Below are 26,460 nucleotides of genomic sequence, written 5' to 3' on the forward strand. Positions count from 1 at the left end.
AAAGAATTAGGGTTTTTCAAATTTATTTTTATTTCGCTTGCGATGATTTCTCTATCTCATCACCTCGAATAATAAAATACACAACTATATAGTAATGGAATCAGTGGAGTTTGGGCTAATCACAATGTATCCAACAGAAATCTTATAACTTTGCGGTTGATTGGGCGTTTACATTCTCATACCACCACATTATACCTAAATTTCCCTTTTGAGGGTCATATTTGTTGGTTCCAACAACGCAGTCCCACAATCGTTCTTGCAAAAATGCACGTTCCGTTCTTTCTGGGGTAGCTACAATCAAGTCGTAGAAAGCAATTGACAACCATTTAGTGTAGTCCTTCACGGGAATAAGAGGGAAAACTGAGATTAAAGCAGAAATCAATGCCGATCTTCTGGATTTTAAATCATTCAATGACTGAAGTTCTTTAGGTCCGCCATCTTGCGCGTCAGACGTATTATTTTCTTCGTCGTTCTTAGGTGCAACTACTGCCTCGATTGCGGGCAACTCAACTAACTCATCGTTGTCAACGGTTAAACATTTGTTAAACAAGACGTTCAAAAACATAGATGAGATGTTCTTGTCGTAACTGTAGATGGGACTGTCTGGAAATACGGTACGACTAATAGTCTCAATTGCAATATCCAGCTGATTAATTGATAAAAATTCCGGAAACTGATCAATGACAAGCGTCAAATAAGGGATGATCTTTTCTGATACTAATGTAACATTTGTCTCATAGTCAACATTCTTTACGGAAGAGTCCACCACAGTAAAAAACTTAAGGATAACTGAATGAGCAGATTCAAATATACTCTTGAACACATGATTATGAATATCAACACATGCATTTTTGTTGTTCACCAAATCTTCTACCAACGGTACGATTAGTTCCAATCTTAGATCATCGCTGCAAATATTCACAATCTGTTCCATCAAATTGAGAGTGAACAAAAGTTTAGCCCTTGCAACCTCAGAATCTTTCAAAGATGAGTAGTTAATGCCAGTGGTAAATGTCTTCACAAGTGATTCGGCAGTTTTCATGTCGTACTGAATTATCCCTTGCAAGCATGTTAAATACACAAAGTTGTAGGGCTGGAATCCACCCGTTCCAATTCTGTCCACAATGAAGAATAAGTTAAATAAAATGGAAAGAATCTTTCTGGAAAATGACGGCAAAAAATACTTTGTATAGTCTGCATTATCCAACTGGAAAAACGTCGTCAGGATAGCTTGATGAATGATGATTGAAGCATATAAACACTGTCTGAGAAGCTGGCCAACCCCTTTGCTACTATCATCATCTAGAACGGAAATTTTCTTTGAAAGTTTCTCGCTGAAGCTTTGCATCTTGTTCAAGGAAATATCAATATCATTAAGATTTGATTGAATACTACCATCGTTCAACTTTACAGTCCTTTCAAAAAGGAACGATAATCGGTTCAGATGTTTCAGCGCGGGGTTGTTGTTAAGTAGCTGGTCGAAAGACTGTGAGTTAACGGAAGAGTCCGACAATAGCGGTATGTCACTATCATTGAGACCATAAGGAGAATAATAAATAAGATCAATGATAGCTCTTGTATAATTGAAACAATACAGTATTTTCTTGATGGTATCATCTTCAACGTAATCCAAGGCACAGCTCATGGATATTATGACGAGGGCATTCAAATCATAACTTCTTGCATCACCGGATTGGTAGAATCTTAATAAACATCTCTGTAACAGTTGGGCCACTGCAGTGTCACTTCCCTTGATAGACCTGCTATGATCGGGATATAGCTCAACGTCATCTCTTCCTTTGATGCTGAGAAGGACTCCAGTTAGTATTGGAATCAGCTTCCAATGGTGCGATGGATCGGTCTTTTCGCAGTTCAGTAGACTTGCCAGCACAGCAGCATAGAATCTATAGAAGGGAACCGTTGGTTGGGAGACTTTGAACTTTGTAGTCATAATGTAATTGAAGGCTTCCATCACTGGGTAATTGTTTCTCAGAGATACTACATTTGAATGACTAAAGTAGGTTGGGCATCTAAGAAAAAAATCAGTCAAAAGTGCCACGTTCTGTTCATTCTTCAGTTTCGGATAGTAATAAGCTAGATATCCAATAACATTGGTGTCTTCATTAGGAGAGATAATCTCCGCCAAAAGATAATCCAACTGCTGAGGAATCCTCTGAGCTTCTCTCATCCCAGTTCCTTGCAACTGTAGTGGTCGTCCCGAACTTGAGTCGCCATTCTGAAGCTGGCTTTGTATCGACCTTCCCTGAGATCCCAATCTATACATTAACAGGCACCTGAAGATAGGTAAAAAAAAATTGCTTCGTCTTGTTGATCTGAGGACGCAGAGGCTATTTATACGGGTCGGCTCTTTGAAGTGGGGTTGGTTGACCCCCCAGCCTTATCGAATCCTAAGTTCACATGTAGTTCGCGCAAGTATTACATAAGCAAGAATTCAGCTGATATCTGAGGAGGAATCAATCGCATGGATTCGTACTTCACTTTAGTGTAAAAAGACAAATAGATAAGAAAACACTGGTTAATGTCTTCCCTGATACCCAAAGGATTCCACCAGGTTCCACGATGTAAGGCGTTCACAGTGTTGCTGATATTGCTCCCAATTTTTGCATCACTTTTTGACCTCAAGTATGTGTTTATCCTTAGCTACGACCCCTTTATCAGTCAGTGGAGACAATACTGGAGGATATTGATCTACCAATTGAGCTTTCAGAACGAATCAGAGGTCATGATTGGTGTTGCATTGATTCATTTTGCCATCAAGCATCTGGAAAGAATTTATGGCTCCAATAAGTTTCTCGGGGTTGTAGTTGCATCCTACTTCTACAACATGGTTGCTACCACAATATTGATGGAGGTAGCTTATCATTTGCTGGGATTGGACATTTATGTGTCTGCCGGTCCATTTGGAATCATCACATCGTTGATTTATTTTTATTTTCAATCTACACCCTCGGCATACAAATTCCAGCTTAATCTGAAAGTTAACGAATCTAGGCCTAATTCGAAGATCGTCCTAACAGACCAGTTCTTCATCAAGGTTCTCATCCTACAATTGGCAATATTCAACATTATTCCCTGTGCTACAGGGTATTTGATTGGAATACTACTACATAGAGATATACTGCCCGGAAAGGGGTTATGCTTGAGACTATCGATACCAAAACTCAAAAGTGAACCAACACGGTCAACAGAGGAAGTTAACAGACTGCTGGCAGGTTCAAACAATGAAGAGGATGATGATGATGAACATGAGGATCTGCATGACCACAACGACGATAGTGACGAGCCTGGTCGTGCTGAAACACCAGTGAGACCCTTAGGAACACAGATCTTAAATACCTTCCGGGCATAATAATTCATGGTCGATTGAGCTTTTCAAAGCCGTATGTTTCTTTCTTTTTCTGTTCACTTGGGTGCTAGCCCCTTCCTCCTCGTTATATCCCAATTGTAGACACGGGCTGTATTAACTTCCATGGTAGTGATTTGTTCTCTCAAAAACTCCAGGTCTTCTTCAGCAACTGTCACAGCTTCTTTTGCCACAGCTAGTCTGGTAGTCAGGAGTTCAATGGCTTCATCTAGTGGGTACTCCATCATAACATCTGCTCCTAACCACAAATAGACGTTATCCAAATTCTGAACATCAATTTCGGCTTTGCTATACAGGGTTTCATTCAATTCGTAGTTAGTCTGCAAGGGCTCGTCATCGTCCTCTTCTTTACGCTCCTTTAAATATTGAACCATTTCCAGAGTTTTTGTAATGTTGGGAATCTTGGACTTGTTTCCGTTCAGTGCTAGGCGTTTGTTCTCTTCCATAAACTTGTACTGCTGAAGACGTGTCTGGCATTCTTTAAGCAGCTGGTCCACATCCTCATTAGTGCATGTGGACGGGTTTAATAAAGATTCCACACGATCTATGAACTTGGCCTGAGGAATACCACGAGGATTCGACTGTTCGGTTCTATAAGGAAAGAAGCTTGTTAGCAAAGTACTTATGAAACGGATACCAGCGTTTCAAGACGCAATGATACTTACTTGAGTCTGTCCATAATGATTAGTTTGTATGGAATCCTATTCTCAAGAGTTGGTCGTGGATACTGGAAGGTTTCACCTAGCGAAACTCATGGATGCCCTCGGCTTCACTGTAATCCGGCCAGATTCACGTGAACATCTTGAGAGTAGGCTCATCGCTTAGATAAGCTGCTAGTCTTTCCCCAGGACGGTCGTGGAAGGACACGATCTCAGGGTTACAACCCTTCAGTCTCCAACATTCGCGGAAGTGGGTGAATGTCGAAATTTTTTTTTCAATCCTTGTCATCCAACACAATCATACACGTTCAAAATGGGTAAAGTTCACACATCCAAGCAGCACGTTAAAACCTCCCACCGTAAGGCTCCAAAGTCTGAGAACACCTACTTGAAGTCCCTGGTTGAGTTGTACAGCTACCTTGCTCGTAAGTATCACTAAAGTTGGGAATTTATTATTTTTTGTTTCTGTCATAAAGTTTGCAAACGATCACAAAAGTGGTTCTAATATCGATGTAGGTGATTATGTGGTTCATAATCACCAGTTCTGCGAGTACTTTTGTTTACAAAAGATGCGACTTTACAGCAGAACAAAAGAGTTATCTTCTCTTTTTCCCTAGTGGAAAGAACGAGTGATATACTAACACCAATCTAGGTCGTACTGACGCTGAGTTCAACAAGAAGGTTAGAAGAGCTCTGAACTTCTCCAAGATCAACAGACCTCCTGTTTCTGTTGGTAAGATCTCCCAAGCTCTCAAGAAGGAGGAGAACGCCGGAAAGATCGTTGTCGTTGTCGGTACCGTCACCGATGACATCACTTTGTTGGAGTTCCCACAAGCCACTATTGCTGCTTTGAGAGTCACTGCTACTGCCAGAGCTAAGATCTTGAAGGCTGGTGGTGAAATTTTGACCCTAGACCAATTGGCTTTGAAGGCTCCTCAAGGTGAGAACACCTTGCTTTTGGCTGGTTCTAGAACCGCCAGAGAGGCCTGCAGACACTTTGGTTTCGGTCCTCATCAGAAGAAGGCCCCAAGAATTTTGTCCACCGGAAGAAAGTTTGAGAAAGCTAGAGGTAGAAGGCAATCAAGAGCCTTCAAGGTATAAATGTAGACAAGCGAGTTTCACTTGTATAGTTTATATTAATAATGACATTTGTCGAAGAAGATAGTGACCACTAACCCTTGTAGGTTGTTGTCGGGATTTACAGTGGTTCGTAGATGTTACCTTAAATGATTTAAACCAGATGTCAGATGTCAGATGTTGGATGATAGTTTTTCACTTTATGTAATACAGAAGAACCATCTTTTCTACAGAACCACACAGATTTCATCTCTATGGAGATACATACAATCTGAAGGCCTAAAGAAGGCCCCTCTCTCGTTTTGGTCCATAGTTGGTTTAGAACTTGCACTTTGCTGGTACCTCTTTACCGATGTGACTGCTACTTCCAAATAGGTCCGCGCGTAACTTACAAACTGAGCCCAAACACCATTTAGACAAGTCCCTTCCCACTGTCAGCCCGCGACAGATTCTGGTACCCACTCCAGAAAAAGTAAACTGGAAATTTTTGAATTCTTTGTCTAGATACACACACAAGATGCCAGGTTACTCAGTCAGGTATGTACCATTAAAAGAATATAAAAAGCCAATGAACGACTCAGCGTTGTTTGAACAGAATAATGAAAACCCTCAAAGGAAGTGAAACAAGCCTGTGTATGACCATTTTATCAACCTTCAGAGCTCCATCTTGAAGTCAACTGGAAACTCTCTTAAACTGGATGAAAAACTCAAATCAGCTTGTTTGGTTAGTTTTGTTTACCACGCTCGGTTTGCCATTGGAGTGCTTTTATTCTGCATGTTTGTAGACAGTTTATTAACATCTTTTAGAGACGTCCCAGCTCAGGACTTCATTAACGCCTACGCCCAGTTCTTGCAAAGACAAGGTAAACTAGATGTTCCTGGTTACGTTGACATTGTCAAGACCTCGTCCCACAACGAGTTGCCTCCACAGGAAGCCGAGACTTGGTTCTACAAGAGAGCCGCTTCCGCCGCCAGACAAATTTACCTGAAACAAAACATTGGTGTTGGAAACTTGAACCGTAAGTATGGTGGTGCCAAGAACCGTGGATGCAGATCTGGAAGACACACCGATGCTTCTGGTTCCGTCAACAGAAAGGCTCTTCAAGCTCTTGAGAAGCTCGGAGTTGTTGAATTGTCTCCAAAGGGAGGTAGAAGAATCACTCCTAACGGACAAAGAGATTTGGACCGTATTGCTGCTCATACTTTGCAAGAGGAGGACGATGAATAGGCGGTTGATATGTCTATAGGAGTAATATACACTAGTACTATTAGGTTGAAGGTTGTTTGTTGAATCCTTGGAAGTATCGGACTCTGAAGTTGTTCTTCACTGTTCTTTGGTCTTTGGTCAATGTAGTCCCTACATAATCATCATCCCTCTTGACGTAACACAGTAGGCGACGGGCCCATTTGTCAAAGCTTTGCACTAAGTTGTAACGTAATTCTAAGTTGTGGTGCTGAGGGATGCGGGATTCTTGTTGAGCGTCATTCTCTGTGGGCATCCAAAAGCACAGCCGTCCGCCTACCGGCAATCTTTCAGATGCAAATTGTAGAAGATCATCCAGTAAAGCGTCCAATTCATAAGGTTTCTTAGGTTGAATATAATCTCGTCTGGTGTGGGCCAGTTGACCATCCACCAGGACGGATTCTTTGCCAACGAATCTGTCTTCATTTTTGGCTCCACAGACCTTAACTCCTTCTCTGATTCCATAGGGAGGATCACATACAATTGTGTCCATACGAAGAGATTTTCTGAAGGCATCATGAGTAAAATCCATTGTCAATACGTCCCCTAAAAGGTAGCCCTTACCATATTGTTTAAAATTTGTCTTGATGCTTTTACTGTCTTTACCTCTGAGAACACGGATGTCGATATCAGATCCAAAGCAAAGGGCTCCGAAGTATGCTGCTGCCACTAAGAAAGATCCCGTACCCGTAAAAGGGTCGTATAAGAGCTTACCTGGTGCCGCCTGGGCGATATTACAAGTAATCAGGGACAGCTCAGCTTCAAACGATGTGGTCGAAGTGTAAGAGCGATTCTTCAAATGATAATTCTCTAGAAGTTTGAATTCTCGTTGGCCAAGGGCTACTTGCCTTCCCAACCACATTCTATCTGGAGTAGCTGCAGGCTCCCTACCAACCACATGATACTCTTCCAATATAGTGAAAATTTGATCAGGCTGTTTCATTTTAATTGGACCTTCAAAGGCCAAGTATGCAAATGATTCAAATAGTTGGACTTGATCCTTTCTATTCCTCTTTCCTTGATATCCAACAAGGTCAAATTTGAAAGAACATGTCATATAGTCTGGCCAGTAGTGAGAACTTTTGGACTTTACATCAGCATGCAGACTATCTAAGTCAGATCCTTCGCCCCATAATTCGTAAACGCCTCTGACAAATATACTTCTCTGGGCCAGTTTCATAGCCTGCTCGTCATCTTCCAAGAGCACAGTCATGAATGGATGATCCATGTCATGTGACTCAAAACTGGCTTCAATGTCCAACAAGTCCGCTATAGATTCAAGTTCAGCCTTCCGAAATCCTGGGTGAGACTGAGCTAAGTAGACCAGGTACCATTTTGCCATTGTAGGGACACTTGAAGATGTTTCAAGTTGTATGGAGAAATAATAGGCAAAATATTATTTTCACATCGTTACACCAGCATCGCACCGGGTAACAGAGCATATTTTCCGACTATAAAAGCACTCCATTGCCGCATTCCTTACTCTCCCTAATTACAACAAAGCGTGCCGAATTTTGTAGCCATAGTTGTTATAGTGTGAATAGAAGTTTAGTTTAATAAACCCTACACACCCAAAATGTCCTTAGAAGATGATGAAGCTTTATTTGATGACATCTACGGTGATGAGCCACAACAGAAAGATGCTCAGGAAGTGGTAGAGAAAGAAACTAAGGACGAGACGAAGTCTACATCAGACGGGGCCAGCCAGCCTCTGAAAGATGACGACCAAAAGAAGCCAGATTCTTCGGCTACTGAAGCTTCGTCAAAGGGGCCCTCTGCCCCTGTGTTATCTAACACATCCACTAGTCAATCTGATGATACTCCACTCCCCCCTCCTCCTATAAGCAACTCGACACCTTCGTACAATAGCGCACCAGCCTATCCCCCGTATGGACAGCAACAGCAGCACCAACAGCACCAACAGCACCAACAACAGCCACAACAGCAGCAGTTCCAACAGCCTGCAGTTCCTTTCCCTCCAGCAAAGCCCGCCCCAGACTCTGTCAAGGCTGACATTTACAAGAGTGAACAAGGTAAAATGTTCATAGGAGGTCTCAACTGGGAGACCACCGAAGAAACCTTGCGGAACTACTTTGGTCAGTTTGGTGATATCACGGATTTAACCATCATGCGTGACAATGCCACTGGTAGGTCTCGAGGTTTCGGATTCTTGACCTTTACTAAGACAGCATCCGTGGATGAAGTCTTGAAAAAGCAGCATGTACTGGATGGAAAACTTATTGACCCTAAGAGAGCGATTCCAAGAGAAGAGCAGGATAAAACTGGTAAGATCTTTGTAGGAGGTATTGCTGCTGAGGTAACAGAGGAAGACTTCACTGACTATTTCTCCCAGTTCGGTACTATTATTGACGCACAATTAATGATCGACAAGGATACTGGAAGATCCCGTGGATTTGGATTTGTTACTTATGACTCCCCAGACGCAGTTGATCGAGTCTGTGCTAATAAGTATGTTCCTCTGAAGGGACGTTCCATGGAAATTAAAAGAGCTGAGCCGAGAAACCAGCAACAAAACCAACGTACTAATGCAAATCCGTATAACCCTATGGGAGCCATGGGAGGAATGCCTGGAATGCCCGGAATGGGAGCGCCTGGACAGCAGGCATATTACAATGGTATGTCTCAGGAGATGATGCAACAGTATTATCAACAGATGCAACAGTATTGGATGCAAATGCAACAAATGCAACAGCAGCAACAGCAACAGCAAGGTAGCGATGCTGCAGAAGGTGAAGGTGATTCCGAGTCTTATTCAGACCAGCCTCGTGATGATGACCAGGTTCCTAATCCGCAACAGGAGAGACCTCAATTCCCTTCAGGTCCTAAACATTCAAATCGTCCCCCACCACGTGGACCTCGTTCTGACCGTGGTGGAAGACGTGGAGGAGGCCGTGGAAGAAGAGGCGGTGCAGGAGGAGGAGGATTCCACCCCTACAGTCGTTAGTATAGTAGTTCATTTTATGTATATGTATCTCTTTCTCCTGCTTCCTGATTAGATAAGCGAAATAGTACAATAAAAACTCAGATTCAACTTCACCCAATACGAAAAATCACAACTCAATCTGAAATGAGTTTCTCATCTAAGGTCGTCTTAGTGCTGGCTGATTATTACGCCAGCTTATTCAGTGTGGCATTACTGATTGGCATTATCAGTGTAATTTCTGCTAAGTTTATCCCTGAACTGAACGGCTTGCTGAAATATGGTAAGACGTTGGATGTCGGTTCTGTAACTAAATGGAAATGGTTATACGTACCAAAAAGTTGGTTCTTGCATTTTTACATTCTAGATTTTACGTGGGCACTTATTGGACTGCTCCTTGTTGGAGTGAATAGCTCCAGGTCATCAATTATACTTATATTCAATTTTCTCCAGTCACTAAGAAGAATATACGAGTGTGCATATGTAAGCAAGTTTGCAGAGTATTCAAAGATTCATTTGTCACACTATTTGGCTGGAATTGTGTTCTATACAATTGCTAATCTGCAGGTTATTGTTCCCCATATTTTTACCAATGTTCCTGGTGATTCTGAAACTGTTGTTCCTCAGTGGAGTCTGTTCCTGGCCTCCTCCCTATTCATAATGGGTACTATAGACCAGTTTTTCAACCATTGTCACTTGGCAAACTTGAAAAAGTACACCGCTCCAAGCTTCGGGTTATTCAGATACGTCGTATGTGCCCATTACTTCGATGAGATTTTAATATATCTAGCGGAATACGTGATTTTACAGGATTCCACGAGTTTTCTTATTATACTATGGGTCATTGTTAACTTGGGAGCATCAGCATGCGAGACTAGAAAATTCTATATGGAAAAGAGGTCTATAGTCGGCCCTTTCATCATGATTCCACTGGTATGGTAATAATGGTTTTGATGAGATGAACATCTGAGCATCTAACATCCAGCTCTCGAATATTTTTTTTTTTCACTAGAATATTTTTTTGCCTTAACATTTCTCCTTTTCTTTCTTGCCCTTAGACTTCGAAGAAATGAAAAGAGAATTCGACCTCATAGACGAAGAAGAAGATGCTGACATTGCAGGAAATATCGTAGTGGATTCTGACAGTGACTCTTCCGCTTCGGATTCCGAAAACTCTGACGGAGAGCTTCAAGACGAGATTGTTTCTTCAGACGATGAAGCCACTGAAGGGAACAATGACAAAACGAATAAGGTTCAGAAGCCGGTAAAGAAAAGACCTAATGTGGCGGATTTTCCTAGTTTGGAACAATCAGATGATGAAGGTAGAAGCCAAAAAGACAACAATAATGACATTTCAGAGTATTTTCTACAGAGTAATCCAACGGACCTAAAAGGGAAGAAAGCCAAAGCAGGTTCATTTGCCTCGTTCGGTCTATCTAAATTCCTTTTAGGGAATATTGCAAGAAAGGGTTACAGACAACCTACTCCTATTCAAAGAAAAACGATGCCTTTAATTATGTCCAACAGGGATGTTGTTGGTATGGCTAGAACAGGATCGGGTAAAACAGCTGCTTTCCTACTACCTTTAGTTGAGAAACTGAAAGTCCATTCTGCTAAGGTTGGTATTAGGGCTATCATTCTTTCGCCTTCACGTGAATTGGCTGTGCAAACCTTTAGACAGTTCAAAGAGTTCAGTAGAGGTACCAACTTGAGAGCAATGTTGCTGATCGGTGGTGATTCAATGGAAGACCAGTTTGGTGCTATGATGTCGAATCCTGATGTGGTGATTGCCACTCCTGGTAGATTCTTACACTTGAAGGTTGAAATGAGTTTGGATCTCAAGAGTATTGAGTATGTGGTATATGATGAAGCAGATAGATTATTTGAGATGGGTTTTGCTGAACAATTAAACGAACTGCTAGCTGCATTGCCACATCGAAGACAATCTCTTTTGTTTTCTGCTACTTTGCCAAGCTCTTTGATTAATTTTGCCAAAGCTGGATTAATAAATCCAGTACTAGTACGATTAGACGCCGAATCCACGATTTCCGATCAGTTGGAAATGGCATTCATATCCTCTAAGGATAACGAGCGTGAGGGAAATCTTCTTTACCTATTGCAAGAGGTCATCAAGATGCCTCTAGCTTCATCAGATCAATTGAAGCAAATCGCTGAAGGTGATGAAGATGATGAAGATGAAGAAACACAGGAAAATGATTATAACAACAGAAATAAGTCAGGAAATGGGAGCCGTAAAGCCCCACGTTTTAACCGTTCTCTCAGGCTTCCTCGTGCAACAGACTTGCCCACACCACATTCAACTATTGTTTTCGTTCCTACCAAACATCATGTTGAGTTCATCACTACACTTTTGAAGAAGATTGGATATGCTGTGGCATACACTTATGGTTCTCTGGATCAGCATGCTCGTCGCCAGCAACTTCTAAATTTCCGTGCCGGTATTGCTACCGTGTTGGTGGTCACAGATGTTGCTGCTCGTGGTATTGACATCCCTGTTTTGGCAAATGTCATCAATTTCTCTTTACCAGCAAGTTCCAAGATTTTCGTCCACAGGGTTGGTCGTACTGCTCGTGCAGGTCATAGAGGATGGGCATATTCGATTGTACAAGACCGAGAGCTTCCGTACTTATTGGATTTGGAACTGTTTTTGGGACGTAAAGTTCTTTTAACTGAGATGCAAAACGGAAAGGTTCACCTTTTGCAAGAGAGATATAAAAAAGAGCACAATGGATCTTTAGAAGGGTTTGAACCTCCAGCCGTGTCGTTCACCCAAAGATTGGTCCTTGGATCGTGCCCACGTAATCCCTTAGAAGGGTATCTGGAAATGTTCAATACCATCATGAAAGACTCGTATGATTTACAGTTGCAAAGTGGAGTTGCCACAAAAGCTGAAAAGCTATACTTTAGAACTAGAGGTGCTGCTTCTAGTGACTCTGTCAGACGAACCAAAGAGTTGAAGGCATCTGGAAAGTGGGATGAGCAAAATATCCTTTTTGGAGCAAACGAGGAGTATGAAAAAGAATTATTTTTGGCAAAGCTCCGAGACCGTAAGGACCGTGAAACAGTCTTTGAATTTGGACACAATGACGATCACCTTGCCCTGATGATGGCAAAACGTCGTAGACAGGTGGCACCAGTTCAAAAAAGAGCAGCGGAACGTCGTGCTTTGTTGCAACAGGAAAAAGAGGCTGGGCTCGCAAACTCACTCCACGACGATCTTATTAAAGGTGACGCTAATGAGATCGGCTATAGCACCGTGAACGAGCAAGAACTGAGTTCTGCGTTTGAAGACGGTGATAGGTTACTTGGCAAGAAAAGTTTCAAAGATGAGTCTGTTTTCATGTCACATTATGCTCCGGTATCTTCATTGCAGGATAAGCAGATGGAGGAAGATGGAGAAGCCAATTCTGGATCTTACTTCGCCCAGGAAGCACAAAGAGCTGCGTTTGACCTTGCAGATGATGATGGTGTGCAAGTGCATAGACAGACTATGCAATGGGACAAAAAGAAAGGTAAATATGTCAATGCAAAGTCTACAGACAAGAAGTTTATTGTTGGCGAAAGTGGAGCTCGTATCCCTGCCAGTTACAAAGCTGGTAAATTCGAAGCTTGGAGTCATGCCAATGGTGGTTCCAAACACCGCGTTGGTGCTAAGGAAGAAGCTGGTGTGAACAGCAACTCTTTTGCAGGAAATGCTTCTAGCAGGTTGGCTAACGGAAAGATTAGACATAAGCAGACCAAGGCACCAAAGATCCCACTGAAGGGTAGAGATGACTACTACAAGCAAAAGAAGAAGGTGGAGGGTGCACTTGGAGCGGGTATGAGAATAAAAGGATTCAAACCAGTTGGATCTGGATCAGGGGTTAATGAACTGCGTAACACAGAGCAAATCAGACATAAGCGTGTGATTGATGAGAAGAACGAAGCTCGATACGGGAACTTTGCCAGGAGAGGCGGCCGTGGTGGAGGCCGCGGTGGAGGCCGCGGTGGAGGCCGTGGAGGAGGCCGTGGAGGAGGCCGTGGAGGAGGCCGTGGAGGAAGCCGTGGAGGCCGTAGATAGTATGCATTTCAAAATAGTCCCCCTAACTAATCGTCATAGTAAATAGATCTAATCTTCCAGGGAAGGGGAAGAAGACTCTCTCGCTCTCTCCATTCCTATAAAGAGGGACTACTGACTTCTGTTCGCGATTCGCGCCATGCTGCCAAAATTCCACTTTGGCCATCATGTATAGACCAAAATCCTGATACCAACCCTTACATTACTTTAATAATTCGAAGGGCCTGCCATTTTTGATGCCCTTTTTGAATAGACTACATATTCCCGGTAGATCTAAGCCAATTCAACAACCCAAGCAAATGGATTACTACGCCCAAGAGTATTATTCGCAAGATGAACAAGCTCAATTGCCATCACAGGTTTCCGCCCAGGGAGGATTAGCTGCTTCTAGCTCCAATCATTCACACACTCTGGAACAGACACCAGAACAAGTTCAATTACAGCAGGAGCAACAACAGCGGCAACTTGCTCAACAGCCACAACCACAGCAACATGAACAATCTATTCCAATAGAACAACAGCAAGCCCAAGGAGAAGTGGAAACTCAGCCACAGCAACCACAGGTAGTACTCCCGAGTCAGAGCCTTCATCTTAAGTCTGCGGTGTCCAAAGGGAAGTACTCTCTGACTGACTTCCATATCATGCGGACTCTCGGTACTGGATCTTTTGGTAGGGTTCATTTGGTGAGGTCGGTTCATAATGGGCGATTTTATGCCATCAAGGTTCTCAAGAAAGCTCAAGTTGTTCGTCTCAAACAAGTTGAACATACCAATGATGAGAGACGCATGTTGAAACTGGTAGAGCACCCTTTCCTGATTCGAATGTGGGGAACCTTTCAGGATGCTAAGAACTTATTTATGGTGATGGACTATATCGAAGGTGGAGAACTGTTTTCATTGCTGCGCAAGTCTCAACGTTTTCCCAATTCAGTGGCTAAATTTTATGCTGCGGAAGTCACTTTAGCTATAGACTATTTGCACTTGCACAATATCATCTACAGAGATCTTAAACCTGAGAATATTTTATTGGACCGTCATGGTCACATAAAGATTACCGATTTTGGATTTGCCAAGCAGGTTGAGACTGTGACATGGACATTGTGTGGTACTCCAGATTACATCGCCCCTGAAGTGATTACCACAAAACCCTACAATAAATCAGTAGATTGGTGGTCTTTAGGAATTCTAATCTACGAAATGTTGGCTGGATGTACTCCATTTTATGATCAGACTCCCATCAAGACTTATGAGAAGATCCTGGCAGGTAAGGTTCATTACCCATCTCACTTCCACCCAGATGCTGTGGACTTGTTGGGAAGCCTGATTACGGCAGACCTTACCAGAAGATTGGGTAACTTACGAAATGGTGCCCACGATATCCGAAACCATCCATGGTTTGGAGAAGTTGTTTGGGAGAAGCTTTTGCTAAAGGACATTGAGACTCCTTACGAACCTCCGATTACCGCGGGAGTTGGCGACACTTCGTTGTTTGATCATTACCCTGAAGAGCAGCTAGACTATGGGGTTGCTGGAGAGGATCCATACGCACAGCATTTTCAAGACTTTTAATGCTCTTTGTAAGTTACAGAGAAACATGATTAGAATTAGTACTAAAATCGAAATGAAAATGCCAAAAGTTAAAACCAAACCGCAGTATCTTCAGTTTTGCCTTTTCTACTCTGGTTCTCCTTAAATAATCGTTTTATTTCTCAGAGAAAACACACTTTCTTTCAAATACCTCTTATATACAAGCGCCTATGTCTCTTGATTTCCCCTATCTTTCTATCATTGTTGATTTTGTAATCCTCAGTTAACCTATTCAAGAGTAACCTTTGCTCCTAGACCTTCCAAAACTCCTTTAATCTTTTCAGCATCTTCCTTTGGAACGTTCTCCTTCAAAACCTTTGGTGCTGACTCAACAAACTTCTTGGCTTCCACCAAAGACAGGCCCAACAAGGACTTCACTTCTTTGATGACTTTAGCCTTGGATTTAGTATCAAATGATTCCAATTTGACAGCGAATATGGTCTTCTCTTCGACTTCCTCTTTGACTTCTTCTTCTACAGGAGCAGCAGCCTGTTGAGCAGGAGCGGCGCCAGCAGCAGGGAAGGCAATGTCAGCGATATTAAGTCTAGTTTTGAGCTCACTTATCAAAGCAGAAGTTTCAAGCAAGTTCAGCTGAGCTATTTGATCAACAATATTGGTGATTTTAGCATCTGGAGCTGTGGAATTGAAACGAAGCAGAGTTGGGGCTACTGCCAGTCTGGTAATGTTAGTATTTGACATAATCGTATACATTAGGAGTGTATTGCTTCACTACATACCTCTTTGAGGACATTCTAACCCCTGCTCGAGTAGATTGACGTAAAATGGCTAACATTTTCAAGTTGTTCTGAGCTTTGATTTGGTTGACCCAAGTATTGAGTTTGGTTGACGATGGGTGTTTCTCTAAATTTTTCACCAATAAATCGAGGGTAGTGTGAAACCCATATTGTTTTTCTTGCAATGGTGAATTATCGAGAGTTTATCCAAACTAGCTGTGATCAGACTGAAGACAACTGAACAGAAATGGCTTCTTTCCGATTTTGTCTTGAGTGGTAAGTTGACATATTATGACAAAGAAAGAAAGTGGATAAACCGGTTAAGCTCCGGGATTTGCTTTGTCGTGGATACAATTTAAATTTTCTTTTTCCACTATATTTTCTTTTCCTTTGAACGATATGACTAACGTTAATTCTCTTAGCAACAATATGTTGTATCCCAAAGAGGACAAGGAGAACCAAAGGCTGTTGTACTCATGTCGAAACTGTGACTACACGGAACTCGCTGAAGATCCGAAGGTTTACAGACACGAGCTGATTACCAATATTGGAGAAACGGCTGGTATTGTGGATGATATTGGCCAGGATCCTACTCTACCAAGATCAGACAAAGAATGCCCAGAATGTCATTCTCGTGATTGCGTGTTTTTCCAATCGCAACAACGACGTAAAGATACTAACATGACACTGTTCTATGTGTGTCTTAATTGTAAAAAGACTTTCCGGGATGAATCAGAATAGATGAATAAAAAATGGGCAGAAATTCAAGTTGCCGATATAGAAAAAAGGCTCCAATCACAAGAGATGTGATCATTAAGTGTTGCAGTATCTGAATGAACTCTCTAACGACAAGTCGGAGAAAGGAAATAAAAATAGTGACAAAAAAAGAACGGGAAATAGAAAAAGAGCAAAGTATCATTAGCAAGTATCAAAAAGTTTATTTACTACAACAGTCTTTCCATAACTGAGCATCAATGTACTACTATAACCAATTATTAGACGATACGAATATTTCATCTCGTAGATATTCTCACACCTTAGCACCACATCAGTTTTTCATTGATTATTACCCTATTAGGAAATGTAATTACTTGAACACCTGAAACTTATTCTCAACTGTTCTCTTTCTAGCGTTAACTACTTCTCTTTGTTCCCAACAATTCACTTCAGATGACAGAAATTGCTTCCTCCCCTAACGCATTTCATTCGTCACAACCCCCATCGTCTTTGGGACCGGTAGGGGGGTCTACTGGATTCAGTGATTTTTCAGATATACGCCAAAGGGAACAACAACGCCAACAGGCGTCCCAAAATGGACTTCACCGTGAAAATGGAGAGATCCCTGCTCCTTTAGAAGCACTGCGGAGAAGAGACCTACAATCGATTCCTAAAGTAGTAGATGTGACTGCTGAAAAAGTTGCAGAGGCTTTTGAACAGTTCTTAGAGTTGTTTTCTGATGATTCCATTGATCAAGAGGTTCAAGAAGAGAATAAATGGGGAGCCCGTATATATTTGTCCCAATTGGAAGTCATGCGACAGCACGATCTGAACACATTATATGTGGATTACCAGCATTTGTTGACTCGTGAAAATGGAGTGTTAGCTAGTGCTATTACAGAACAGTATTACAGATTTCTTCCCCATTTATTGAAAGCTCTTCGCAGAGTGATCAAAAAAAACGTTCCCGGACTTTTATTAAACTTTGTTACTGGCTTTGATAGTGATAACTTTGCTGAAGAACGAATTTTCCAGATTGCCTTCTACAACTTGCCTCAAATCAGTCGAATTAGAGAGATTCGTGCCGATAGAATTGGTTCTCTTATATCAATCTCCGGGACCGTTACGCGTACTTCCGAAGTGCGTCCTGAATTGTATCTTGGAGGCTTTACATGTGATGTTTGTAAAGCATCAGTGACTGGAATCGAACAAGTTTTCAAGTTTACGGAGCCGACAAGTTGTCCCACTTTGAACTGTGAGAATCAGTCTCTTTGGACGCTGGACGTCACCCGATCCATTTTCATGGATTGGCAAAAGGTACGGATTCAAGAAAACTCCAATGAAATACCAACCGGTTCCATGCCAAGAACTCTCGATGTTATCCTCCGTGGTGATATTGTTGAACGAGCCAAACCTGGTGATAAATGTCGTTTTACGGGAACTGAAATCGTCGTTCCTGATGTATCCCAGTTGGGTTTGCCAGGGGTGAAACCTACTTCAACTAAACAGACTAGTGGTGGAAGAGGAACAGAAGGACTAAACTCTGGAGTTAGAGGATTAAAAGCTTTAGGTTCTCGTGATTTGACATACAAGATTGCCTTCTTGGCTTGTCACGTTAACTCTTTGGTTCACACCAATAAAGATTATGCTGGCAATGACGATGAGTTAGATGATACCCAGGACCAAGAAGACTTCCTTAATACATTGTCCAAAGAGGAATTGGAAGAATTGAAACAAATGGTTCAAGATGAGCATATATATGCAAAACTAATTCAGTCTATTGCACCCGCAGTTTTCGGTCATGAAGCCGTAAAGAAAGGTATTTTGTTACAACTACTTGGCGGTGTCCACAAACAAACTATTGATGGTATAAACCTTAGAGGAGATATTAACATTTGTATCGTTGGAGATCCATCCACTTCCAAATCTCAGTTTTTGAAATACGTATGCAGTTTTGCTCCACGTGCAATCTATACTTCAGGAAAGGCCTCCTCTGCTGCTGGTCTGACGGCAGCCGTAGTAAGGGATGAAGAAACAGGCGAGTTTACCATCGAAGCCGGTGCTCTTATGCTGGCGGATAATGGAATTTGTGCCATTGATGAATTTGATAAGATGGATATAGGTGATCAGGTTGCCATTCACGAAGCTATGGAGCAGCAGACTATTTCCATAGCCAAAGCTGGTATTCACGCCACTCTGAATGCCAGAACCTCTATTCTGGCAGCAGCAAATCCTATCGGTGGTCGATACAATGTTAGACATGGGTTGAGGAGAAACTTGGCCATGACTGCACCTATTATGTCCCGTTTTGATTTATTTTTTGTGATTTTGGACGAAGTCAACGTTAATATAGATACCCAGTTGGCTGACCATATTGTTAATTTACACATGAAGAGAGATGAAGCAATTAACCCTCCATTTTCAAAGCAACAAGTACTACGATACATCAGATATGGTCAGACATTCAAGCCAAAGATGAATAAAGAAGCTAGAGATTTTCTGGTTAGCAGATACAAAGAATTGCGTGCCGACGATTCTCAAGGATTGGGAAGATCAAGTTATAGGATCACTGTCAGACAATTGGAATCTATGATACGTCTATCCGAAGCGATTGCTAAAGCAAACTGTACTGATGAAATCACCCCAAGATTTGTTGCCGAAGCCTATGACTTGCTGCGGCAATCCATCATTAAAGTTGACAAAGATGATATTAATGTGGATGAGGATGACGACGATGACGACGACGATGACGACGACGAGCCAATGGGAGGAGAATCACCCAGTCAGCAAGACCCCCGTTCTCTATCTCAAATTGACGCAGACGCTGCCAAGAAACGTCACCAAACAATTTCATACGACAAATACATTTCCATGATGAATTTGATAGTCAGAAAAATAGGCTCCCAAGAAAACACAAATCTTGGGGGAGAAGCCGAATTGGAAGCTGATGTAGAGAATCAAGGTGCAGGATTGAACAAAGAGGAAATCACTGATTGGTATGTTTTACAAAAGGAGGATGAGCTTCATACAGAGGAAGAATATTGGGCTGAAAGAAAGTTGGTGCACAAGGTTCTCAGTAAATTGGTACATGACAAGATCTTGATGAAAGTTGCACCCAACGAACAAGATGTTCAAGATCTCGAAGACGCTGATGCAGAGGCTGCGCAAGGTGTTAACTACGTTTACGTTCTACACCCAAATTGTGCGATTTTTGACTTCTTTGACCCAAACTAGTATACAGACGAAAGATGTAATAAATAAACTAAAAAATAAAGTGATAAAAGGGCCGATTATAAATAAAAAAGACAGATCTTAAGCACCCACTAGAACTTCATAAAGGCGTTGTCATGAGTTCCCGCAATATAGTTAGAAAATATGTGATTCTGAGGAGCAGAAGACGAATTATAGGATTGGTTTGAAGTGGATCTAATTGGTTGTAAAGATGGAAGAAGAATATTATTCTGGTTCGTTGGAGTAGCGCCAGACCCCACACCAGGTGAGGTCGAAACCGTGTAGCTGTAGTTTAAACTTTCCTGCATCAAAGAGTCTTTCAGAATGGAAATCAGTTTCAAATAGATATCCTCCTTATGGGAAAGCTTAGTGGATGAATTGAGTAACGAATAGTTACTGTTATTCAGCTGAATCAATAAGTTATTCAGCTCTAACTGTAAATTGTTGATTCTTTGGATATTACTGATGTTCAAGTCAGCAGTATTGGTATTATTAGCCATCGTAGAATTATTATTATTGTTACTGGTGTTGTTGTTGTTCAGAGGAGATGAAATGTTGGATGCCTCCTTGCTAATACTTGGCAGAGCCAAGTAAGACTGATATGGTTTATCGAAAGGGGTTGGAGATGTTGAAGAGGAAGAGGACGACGTATTCTGGTGGTGCTGTTGTTGTTGTTGTTGTTGCTGTGTTTGCTGAAAATCGTCTCGGTCATCTGTGTGTTGAGGAAGATGGTGATGACCAATGTCCTTCTCTGAGTTCCTTCTTCCGATCTCTTTTGCATCAATAATAGGGTACAATGGGTGGTTATGCTCATCATTTACCACCACAATAGACCATTTCTTCGACCTCAAGGAGAAGTTTGCCCGTATCCTAAATGGGCAGTTGTGCTTCTTTCTTAAATCTTTAAGTTTCTTTTTTTCACTGCTAATAAATCGCTCGTTGTCTTCCTTCTCTGAGACAGACAAGCCTTTCACTCGGTTAGCACGTTTGCGTTGCTTGATGGCAAAGTGCACATGATCTTCATCAGTTCCACAAACGCCGCTGTTTTTGCATTTGAAAACAATCTTAGAGTCATCAGACCTCTCGATGACTATGTTGATTCCCTTCACTATCAACTGAGACTGTAGCCAAGGTTTGATCAAGAGCTTGTCGTCGAAAAGCTTCTTCTCTGGAATCAAAGACATTGCTGAAGGTGTACGTGGTTCGAAAATTTTTTAGGAGTAACGAAGCCTGGTTGGAATTTTAAAACAATGAACAAGTAGTAATATTCTGGGGGAGAATTGTCCTTTTATTTATTTCGGGCATGAGAAGAAAATACTAGGCGGGGTCCGAAGAGGGGTGTGGTTACAGATTCCTAAAAAATAATTAACCTCTAAATCCCAATTTTATAGGTATTGACGGACTCCGTGTCAAGCAATCGGGGTGCGCCAAGACTAACAAATTGGGCTCGGAAAGCGACTAGGTTAGCCCTATTGGATATTGCCCTGGGCTAAAACACCCGGTTATCCCGTTTCTGAAGGGGCGCCCTCGATTCGCAGAGGGTGAATTTTACGCGCATGGGATAACCACACGGGGTGCTTTCGAAGTATCCGAGTTTTTTTTTAATAGATTGAGCAACATATTACGAGAAATTCTCCGAGGTCGGGCCAACTTTTCTCATCCCACTGCACTCCACTAAAAAAAGACTCGGTAATCTAAAATCCTCCCACACAAAGGATAACCTTAAGTATTTGACCTGTATACTAGCGAACACCATCTCTATCAACAGTAACTGCTTGCAACAGTAACTGCTCGCAACAAGGGTCCATTATTCATGCAACCCTTTCTTTGCTCTTTGGGATGGATTTAGAGTACCGGGTCTGGCACACCCTACCACACGGACCCCACGGACCCCGGAGTGCCCGCTAAATTTTTTTTGACGGACCCCGACATCTTGATGACACGGAAACCGCTCCAAAGGGAAACAAACGCTTCAAACAGGCTCCAATTACCCGTACAACACTCCAAGACTGTCCATCCAATTCGAACAATTACCAAAGAACCCTTTAAGGTTGTATGGAGCGACAATGCTAATCTGGTTCAATGATCCTCCGGTTGCATTCCCGTATATGGGGGACTGCTGTCCATTCTTGGTAATGAACTGTATCGAATCTATCCAAACTCCATTACGTACATTCACCTGGCAAATAGAGTCCCCTGCAGCGATTACGAAATCGGAGTACGAAGCGGTCTTCCTGCCTAGTAATGCCTTTCCACCGTTCACCTCCAACCCATCTAGTGCTGCTCCATGATAAATCCTGATGCTGGTAATGACCGATTGAGCTATAGATTGCTCTGGTGTGTTACTCCTATTACTCCCAAGCTTCGCCGAACGGTGTACCGTGATGTTATTAACCTTGGTGGTTGAGTTTAGTTCTTTTAGCGACCTTTCAAAATCATCCAGAGATCGCTCTTTCCTGTTAACGCTTAGTATTCTTACTGTAATCTTGGGGTGGCCTCTCGATAAGGACAATTGCTTCCGTATTTGGTTGCCCTCCAGCACCAACTTTTGCAGAGCTCCCGTGCCCCCATATTTTTTCGGGAGATTCTCGTAATGCAATTTGCTCCATTCTCCTACGTGAAATTCGATCAAATAAACTCCAGAGGTGTTTGCAATCAACAACTTGTCCTCCCCAACGCCTGTAATGTCCGTATTGGAGTCAGATGCAGTCATATTATAATAATCATCCGTTTTTACGGAAAAAGAACGATGGTACAGAAACCTTAGTATGTCCAGTCTGTGCCAGCTAGGTTCATCTCTGGCCAAAACGATTCTATCGTGTGTTTGATGTGTTCTTATGCAGGCAGTTTCTCTAGTTATGAAACTTCTATTCATGGTAATGTAATCTCTTAGCATCACTCCATTTTCTTGGTGAGGGCATCCCAGCAAGTGACCAATCTCATGCATGAAGGCACCAAGAGTGACTGTAAGGCATTCCCAATAAGATGAGCACTGGCCACAATCGTTGGCCACTTCTCTATGTGCAGGACGGCGTGTGTCTTGAAAACTGGGAACTACAGTCTCAAAACAGGTGGGCCAAGAATATAAGCCATGCGACCCAAAAATTGCTAACTTTATATCATTGTTTCCTCCTCCTAAGGCAGCATGTGTCAAAATTAGGTCTCGATCACGGTCATAATGCGTATCTAAGAACATCACAGCGGCTTGCCCTTTGTTGATTCCATGCCTGCACAACTCTGAAATGGCAATCCCAAATAACCCTCCAGCGTCGCTAGCATCCTTATTCTGTTGGGCTAGATTTGGATCTCGGAGTTCTCGTAACGATTTTTCACTCCTCAAAACGTGAACCTTTATGTCCTTTCTACGAACACCGTATTGCTGTTCAATCCTACTAATTGTAGATGTTGTTTCTTCTTCTACGAAACGAAAGCATCTAGGACCGAATCCATTCCTCATCATGGCTTCCTGTGTGAACGCTTGCATTAGGCGGCCTCCCATTCTGAGCTTTTGGATCGCCAGATCCAAACCATTACCTTCTTCCCGAAGCTTTACAGCTGTGGTGTCAAAAACTAGAGGAGAATCCTTGGCAACGAGAACACACAAGTGAATGGGAGTGGCTTCTTCATTGATTTCATAACCCAACTTGACTGTGGAACTGGCATAAATTTTGCCAGATAGTGAAGGAAGTTCTCCGTACATTTTTCCTTCATTGTAGTCAATAATCAATTCATTTTCACCCTCTTCCAGATGTAAAATCGCTTTGAAATAGGACTCGTTAACCTCGAAGTGCTGAACTGGGAAGACTTTCCTGTTTGTAGGAACCACACTTAAAACACCATTCCTTTGAGTAGATGTAACTTGACCATGCAAAATGAATACGGGGGAATGAACTGGCTCCTTTGGGAGGTTGAAAAAATGAATTTTGCTCATGGTTTTGACGCTGCCTGAGAGCTGAATCGATGGAAGGCAGAGAGAAGATCGGTAAGCCTGGAATTTCATGTCAGGCAAAGCGCGCGAGTGCATCTCAGGGATCTAACCGAACAACTTGAAGTAAACAAAAAAAAACATATCCGCATACCATCCAACCAACCACCCATTGAACTAACCAACTCGCCTAGCATATAGAACAACATGTCTATACTCACTACCCCTTCTAAAGAGAACCTTTACAACGGTTTAAAGAGGGGTCCAACCACGCCTCTCACCCCTGTGTTGAAGGACTCCATCTCAAAATCAAAGAGAAAGGTTCAACCTGTCAACCAAAAAAGCCCCGTCTTGGACGCTTCAGATAAGATGACAACTATGCAATTGAAATTAATAGAATTGGAAAAACAAAATTGGATGAAAGGTCAAGAATTGAGTCGATTACAAGGATTGGTTGAGTTTCAACAGCTAGAATCAAGATTGAGGGCTGAATAATATGATCTTTCAAAATCTTCTATTTCATGCTTTCTTCTCTAGCTCATTCACAACAGTATTTATATCCCATCGGCTGGTACTCTGATAGACAGTTAGGTGCTCAAATATTGTTTTCACCCTTGCATCGTCACATCGAGGAAGTAACTGTTCCACGGGTCGTCCTGGGTGTTGTACAAAGTTCATGTGTACAAATGCCTCGCTCTGGGAAGAATCAGGCCATTGCTCCACCGATGGGGTCCCAAATGTTTCAAAAATATTGGCTAGCAGAGCGAGATCGCCCAATCGATCTCCCACGCGGTTACCATCTCTCTCATTATGCAGTTTCAACAACAATTCACCGGAATCTGGTGAATATATTAGCATCATGACAACGGCCAGACACCACAGATCTACTCCATATGAGTACGGAAGGCCTAGTAATGTCTCAGGAGCTCTATAACAACTGGTTCCAATATCGCAGATTCCATCTAATCGGCTTTCCTCAATCGATATACCAAAATCTATCAACACAGGCTCAGGCGAGTCTTTTTTAAACATTATATTTCTTGGGTTGATGTCTCTGTGGATAATGTTCATTTCTGTGTGTAAATATCGTAATGCTTGACACAAACCAGTCACGATGGTTAGGGCGCTTTCTGAAGGTAACTGATTCCGGTCAGTTTTTTGCAAGGAATGTATATCAAATCTAGTCCGTGTATTGCTTTTCATTACTCCGTACAAATCCTTCTCGTAATAACAGAAAGTCAACACCAACTCATCACTATTTGTGCCCCATTCCAGTAGCTTGATAATGTTGGGATGGTCCAACTTTTTCAGCAATTCCAACTCACGTCTTGGATCATGAGGAGCTACAACGTAATCCAAGTCGACTTTCTTCTGCACGTTACCCTCTTCGTTCAGATACACCGTTGACGTAAACCCTTGACCAATGACTCTCATGGAAGATGTGAGATTTGGCTAAAGCACTAGTGCTTATAGTTTGGCACTTTTTCTCGAAAAGTAGGATCGAGTTTGTTCCGCAAATAACCCAAGTGGCATCATCTTCCAGGGCGACGGCCGTTTTAACTTCCCCTGTGTCCAATGCAACTATTATCCACATCTCACACGAGATGGGAGGAATTGACAAAATCTGAACTGGAAGATGCCCAATTCCATGTTCAGGAAAATCCCCACATAAAAGAGAAGAAATCGATTGAAAGATGTCTCCTCACCGATAATGTGGATGGGTTGCGACAAAATGCCATAAATAACCCATCTGGGCTGCTGGTCAGTTCATTGAGAGCCACAGCTTGGCCATTACTACTGAATGTTCAACATGAATTGTCGCAGGACGCAAGTTCTCTAAAACCACATCTGGAAGAGGGCCAAGTGAGATTGGATGTTGATCGGAGCTACCTTCCGTCAGATAAGCACCATCTGCTGCAAAATGTCATTGTCAAGCTTCTTAGAAATCATCCATATTTACATTACTATCAAGGATTCCATGATGTGGTATCAGTATTGCTTGTCACCCTTGACTATGATGAAACACTTACATACGACATTGCAGAGACATTATGTTTGCATCACCTCAGGGACTTCATGCTTGCAGATATGACGGGAACTACAGATCTCTTACCCCTGGTAGTTGATCTTGTAAAAGTCGCTGATAAACGATTTGGAGACCTTTTGGAGCTAATCCCTCCATTTTATTCCCTTGCTTCAATCATTACCATGTTTAGCCATGATCTAGACGTTCAAGACGTTGTGGTACTATGGGATTTTGCATTTGCTATGGGAAATGTAACCCAGGCATTAATCTACTTATATGCTGTGTTGATACTTATCAATAAACAGCAAATTATAGATCAGGTAGTGGAAATGTCAGGATGTCAAATTGATACAAGCGTAACGTCTGCGCCAACATTAAGTCGCCAGTTTGTTTTGGAGAATACAGATGCATTCCACTTCACACTTTCTAACCTGACCAAGTGTTTTGGAACCAATGGCAGCTCCAACCAAGATCTTCTCACTCGCTGGAAGAACGAAACTCAGTATCTCATTAGCGTGGTCAAGTTATCAGATTTACCAACCTCCAAGGACATTTTCTCAGGTTCTGCTATCAAGCAACCTTCTTCTAGTAACATTGATTATACCGTACGCCTGCATACCAAGTATCTGGTAGCGAGAAAGAGAAACCTATCAGTTGTCAAGAATTGTAAGAAGCTTCTTCATAGGAACAGCAACAACCTCAAGCTGTTGCTCAAAGTATCGGTGACGGTTGGTATTTTATCCCTTGTACTTGGTCGCTGTCTGGAACATAACCAATATGTGGGTCTTCCCTTTCATCATCGCACATGGCGTGATATGTGTAATACAATTTGGAGATTTTAAAAAATCTTATGCATTT

The 26,460-nt window shown here is 42.1% G+C and overlaps 17 protein-coding genes across 17 annotated transcripts; 10 read left to right on the top strand and 7 right to left on the bottom strand.

Moving 5' to 3' along the window:
• Positions 1-142: 142 nt before the first annotated feature.
• On the bottom strand, positions 143-2,284 carry PAS_chr1-4_0349 (Peroxisomal biogenesis factor 8; the record flags this gene model as incomplete). Its single annotated transcript, XM_002490427.1, has 1 exon — positions 143-2,284. The coding sequence occupies one exon, from the start codon at positions 2,282-2,284 to the stop codon at positions 143-145; it is 2,142 nt and encodes a 713-aa protein (XP_002490472.1).
• Positions 2,285-2,539: 255 nt separating this feature from the next.
• On the top strand, positions 2,540-3,370 carry PAS_chr1-4_0350 (uncharacterized protein; the record flags this gene model as incomplete). The annotated part of the gene is made up of 1 exon (XM_002490428.1): positions 2,540-3,370. One exon carries the CDS (start codon positions 2,540-2,542, stop codon positions 3,368-3,370), a length of 831 nt encoding a protein of 276 aa, XP_002490473.1.
• A 53-nt stretch (positions 3,371-3,423) lies between these two features.
• PAS_chr1-4_0351 (uncharacterized protein) lies at positions 3,424-4,064 on the bottom strand (the record flags this gene model as incomplete). Its single annotated transcript, XM_002490429.1, has 2 exons — positions 3,424-3,976; positions 4,051-4,064. 2 exons carry the CDS (start codon positions 4,062-4,064, stop codon positions 3,424-3,426), a joined length of 567 nt encoding a protein of 188 aa, XP_002490474.1.
• A 293-nt stretch (positions 4,065-4,357) lies between these two features.
• Positions 4,358-5,145, top strand: PAS_chr1-4_0352 (60S ribosomal protein L18; the record flags this gene model as incomplete). Its single annotated transcript, XM_002490430.1, has 2 exons — positions 4,358-4,469; positions 4,697-5,145. The coding sequence occupies 2 exons, from the start codon at positions 4,358-4,360 to the stop codon at positions 5,143-5,145; spliced, it is 561 nt and encodes a 186-aa protein (XP_002490475.1).
• A 751-nt stretch (positions 5,146-5,896) lies between these two features.
• Positions 5,897-6,349, top strand: PAS_chr1-4_0353 (40S ribosomal protein S19; the record flags this gene model as incomplete). Its single annotated transcript, XM_002490431.1, has 1 exon — positions 5,897-6,349. The coding sequence occupies one exon, from the start codon at positions 5,897-5,899 to the stop codon at positions 6,347-6,349; it is 453 nt and encodes a 150-aa protein (XP_002490476.1).
• A 40-nt stretch (positions 6,350-6,389) lies between these two features.
• PAS_chr1-4_0354 (Catalytic subunit of an adoMet-dependent tRNA methyltransferase complex (Trm11p-Trm112p)) lies at positions 6,390-7,706 on the bottom strand (the record flags this gene model as incomplete). The annotated part of the gene is made up of 1 exon (XM_002490432.1): positions 6,390-7,706. One exon carries the CDS (start codon positions 7,704-7,706, stop codon positions 6,390-6,392), a length of 1,317 nt encoding a protein of 438 aa, XP_002490477.1.
• A 234-nt stretch (positions 7,707-7,940) lies between these two features.
• On the top strand, positions 7,941-9,329 carry PAS_chr1-4_0355 (Subunit of cleavage factor I; the record flags this gene model as incomplete). The annotated part of the gene is made up of 1 exon (XM_002490433.1): positions 7,941-9,329. One exon carries the CDS (start codon positions 7,941-7,943, stop codon positions 9,327-9,329), a length of 1,389 nt encoding a protein of 462 aa, XP_002490478.1.
• Positions 9,330-9,452: 123 nt separating this feature from the next.
• PAS_chr1-4_0673 (uncharacterized protein) lies at positions 9,453-10,247 on the top strand (the record flags this gene model as incomplete). The annotated part of the gene is made up of 1 exon (XM_002490434.1): positions 9,453-10,247. One exon carries the CDS (start codon positions 9,453-9,455, stop codon positions 10,245-10,247), a length of 795 nt encoding a protein of 264 aa, XP_002490479.1.
• A 127-nt stretch (positions 10,248-10,374) lies between these two features.
• On the top strand, positions 10,375-13,386 carry PAS_chr1-4_0356 (Putative ATP-dependent RNA helicase of the DEAD-box protein family; the record flags this gene model as incomplete). The annotated part of the gene is made up of 1 exon (XM_002490435.1): positions 10,375-13,386. The coding sequence occupies one exon, from the start codon at positions 10,375-10,377 to the stop codon at positions 13,384-13,386; it is 3,012 nt and encodes a 1,003-aa protein (XP_002490480.1).
• A 233-nt stretch (positions 13,387-13,619) lies between these two features.
• PAS_chr1-4_0357 (cAMP-dependent protein kinase catalytic subunit) lies at positions 13,620-14,951 on the top strand (the record flags this gene model as incomplete). Its single annotated transcript, XM_002490436.1, has 1 exon — positions 13,620-14,951. The coding sequence occupies one exon, from the start codon at positions 13,620-13,622 to the stop codon at positions 14,949-14,951; it is 1,332 nt and encodes a 443-aa protein (XP_002490481.1).
• Positions 14,952-15,197: 246 nt separating this feature from the next.
• Positions 15,198-15,680, bottom strand: PAS_chr1-4_0358 (putative mitochondrial 54S ribosomal protein MNP1; the record flags this gene model as incomplete). Its single annotated transcript, XM_002490437.1, has 1 exon — positions 15,198-15,680. One exon carries the CDS (start codon positions 15,678-15,680, stop codon positions 15,198-15,200), a length of 483 nt encoding a protein of 160 aa, XP_002490482.1.
• Positions 15,681-16,102: 422 nt separating this feature from the next.
• Positions 16,103-16,444, top strand: PAS_chr1-4_0359 (RNA polymerase II subunit B12.6; the record flags this gene model as incomplete). Its single annotated transcript, XM_002490438.1, has 1 exon — positions 16,103-16,444. One exon carries the CDS (start codon positions 16,103-16,105, stop codon positions 16,442-16,444), a length of 342 nt encoding a protein of 113 aa, XP_002490483.1.
• A 429-nt stretch (positions 16,445-16,873) lies between these two features.
• On the top strand, positions 16,874-19,654 carry PAS_chr1-4_0360 (Protein involved in DNA replication; the record flags this gene model as incomplete). Its single annotated transcript, XM_002490439.1, has 1 exon — positions 16,874-19,654. One exon carries the CDS (start codon positions 16,874-16,876, stop codon positions 19,652-19,654), a length of 2,781 nt encoding a protein of 926 aa, XP_002490484.1.
• Positions 19,655-19,743: 89 nt separating this feature from the next.
• Positions 19,744-20,835, bottom strand: PAS_chr1-4_0361 (Hypothetical protein; the record flags this gene model as incomplete). The annotated part of the gene is made up of 1 exon (XM_002490440.1): positions 19,744-20,835. One exon carries the CDS (start codon positions 20,833-20,835, stop codon positions 19,744-19,746), a length of 1,092 nt encoding a protein of 363 aa, XP_002490485.1.
• Positions 20,836-21,638: 803 nt separating this feature from the next.
• Positions 21,639-23,582, bottom strand: PAS_chr1-4_0362 (Putative metalloprotease; the record flags this gene model as incomplete). The annotated part of the gene is made up of 1 exon (XM_002490441.1): positions 21,639-23,582. The coding sequence occupies one exon, from the start codon at positions 23,580-23,582 to the stop codon at positions 21,639-21,641; it is 1,944 nt and encodes a 647-aa protein (XP_002490486.1).
• A 513-nt stretch (positions 23,583-24,095) lies between these two features.
• PAS_chr1-4_0363 (Cyclin-dependent kinase-activating kinase required for passage through the cell cycle) lies at positions 24,096-25,010 on the bottom strand (the record flags this gene model as incomplete). Its single annotated transcript, XM_002490442.1, has 1 exon — positions 24,096-25,010. The coding sequence occupies one exon, from the start codon at positions 25,008-25,010 to the stop codon at positions 24,096-24,098; it is 915 nt and encodes a 304-aa protein (XP_002490487.1).
• A 141-nt stretch (positions 25,011-25,151) lies between these two features.
• Positions 25,152-26,444, top strand: PAS_chr1-4_0364 (Rab GTPase-activating protein; the record flags this gene model as incomplete). Its single annotated transcript, XM_002490443.1, has 1 exon — positions 25,152-26,444. One exon carries the CDS (start codon positions 25,152-25,154, stop codon positions 26,442-26,444), a length of 1,293 nt encoding a protein of 430 aa, XP_002490488.1.
• Between the last annotated feature and the right edge of the window lie 16 nt (positions 26,445-26,460).

This window comes from Komagataella phaffii, chromosome 1 (assembly GCF_000027005.1).
Source record: "Komagataella phaffii GS115 chromosome 1, complete sequence".
NCBI classification, from domain to species: domain Eukaryota; kingdom Fungi; phylum Ascomycota; class Pichiomycetes; order Pichiales; family Pichiaceae; genus Komagataella; species Komagataella phaffii.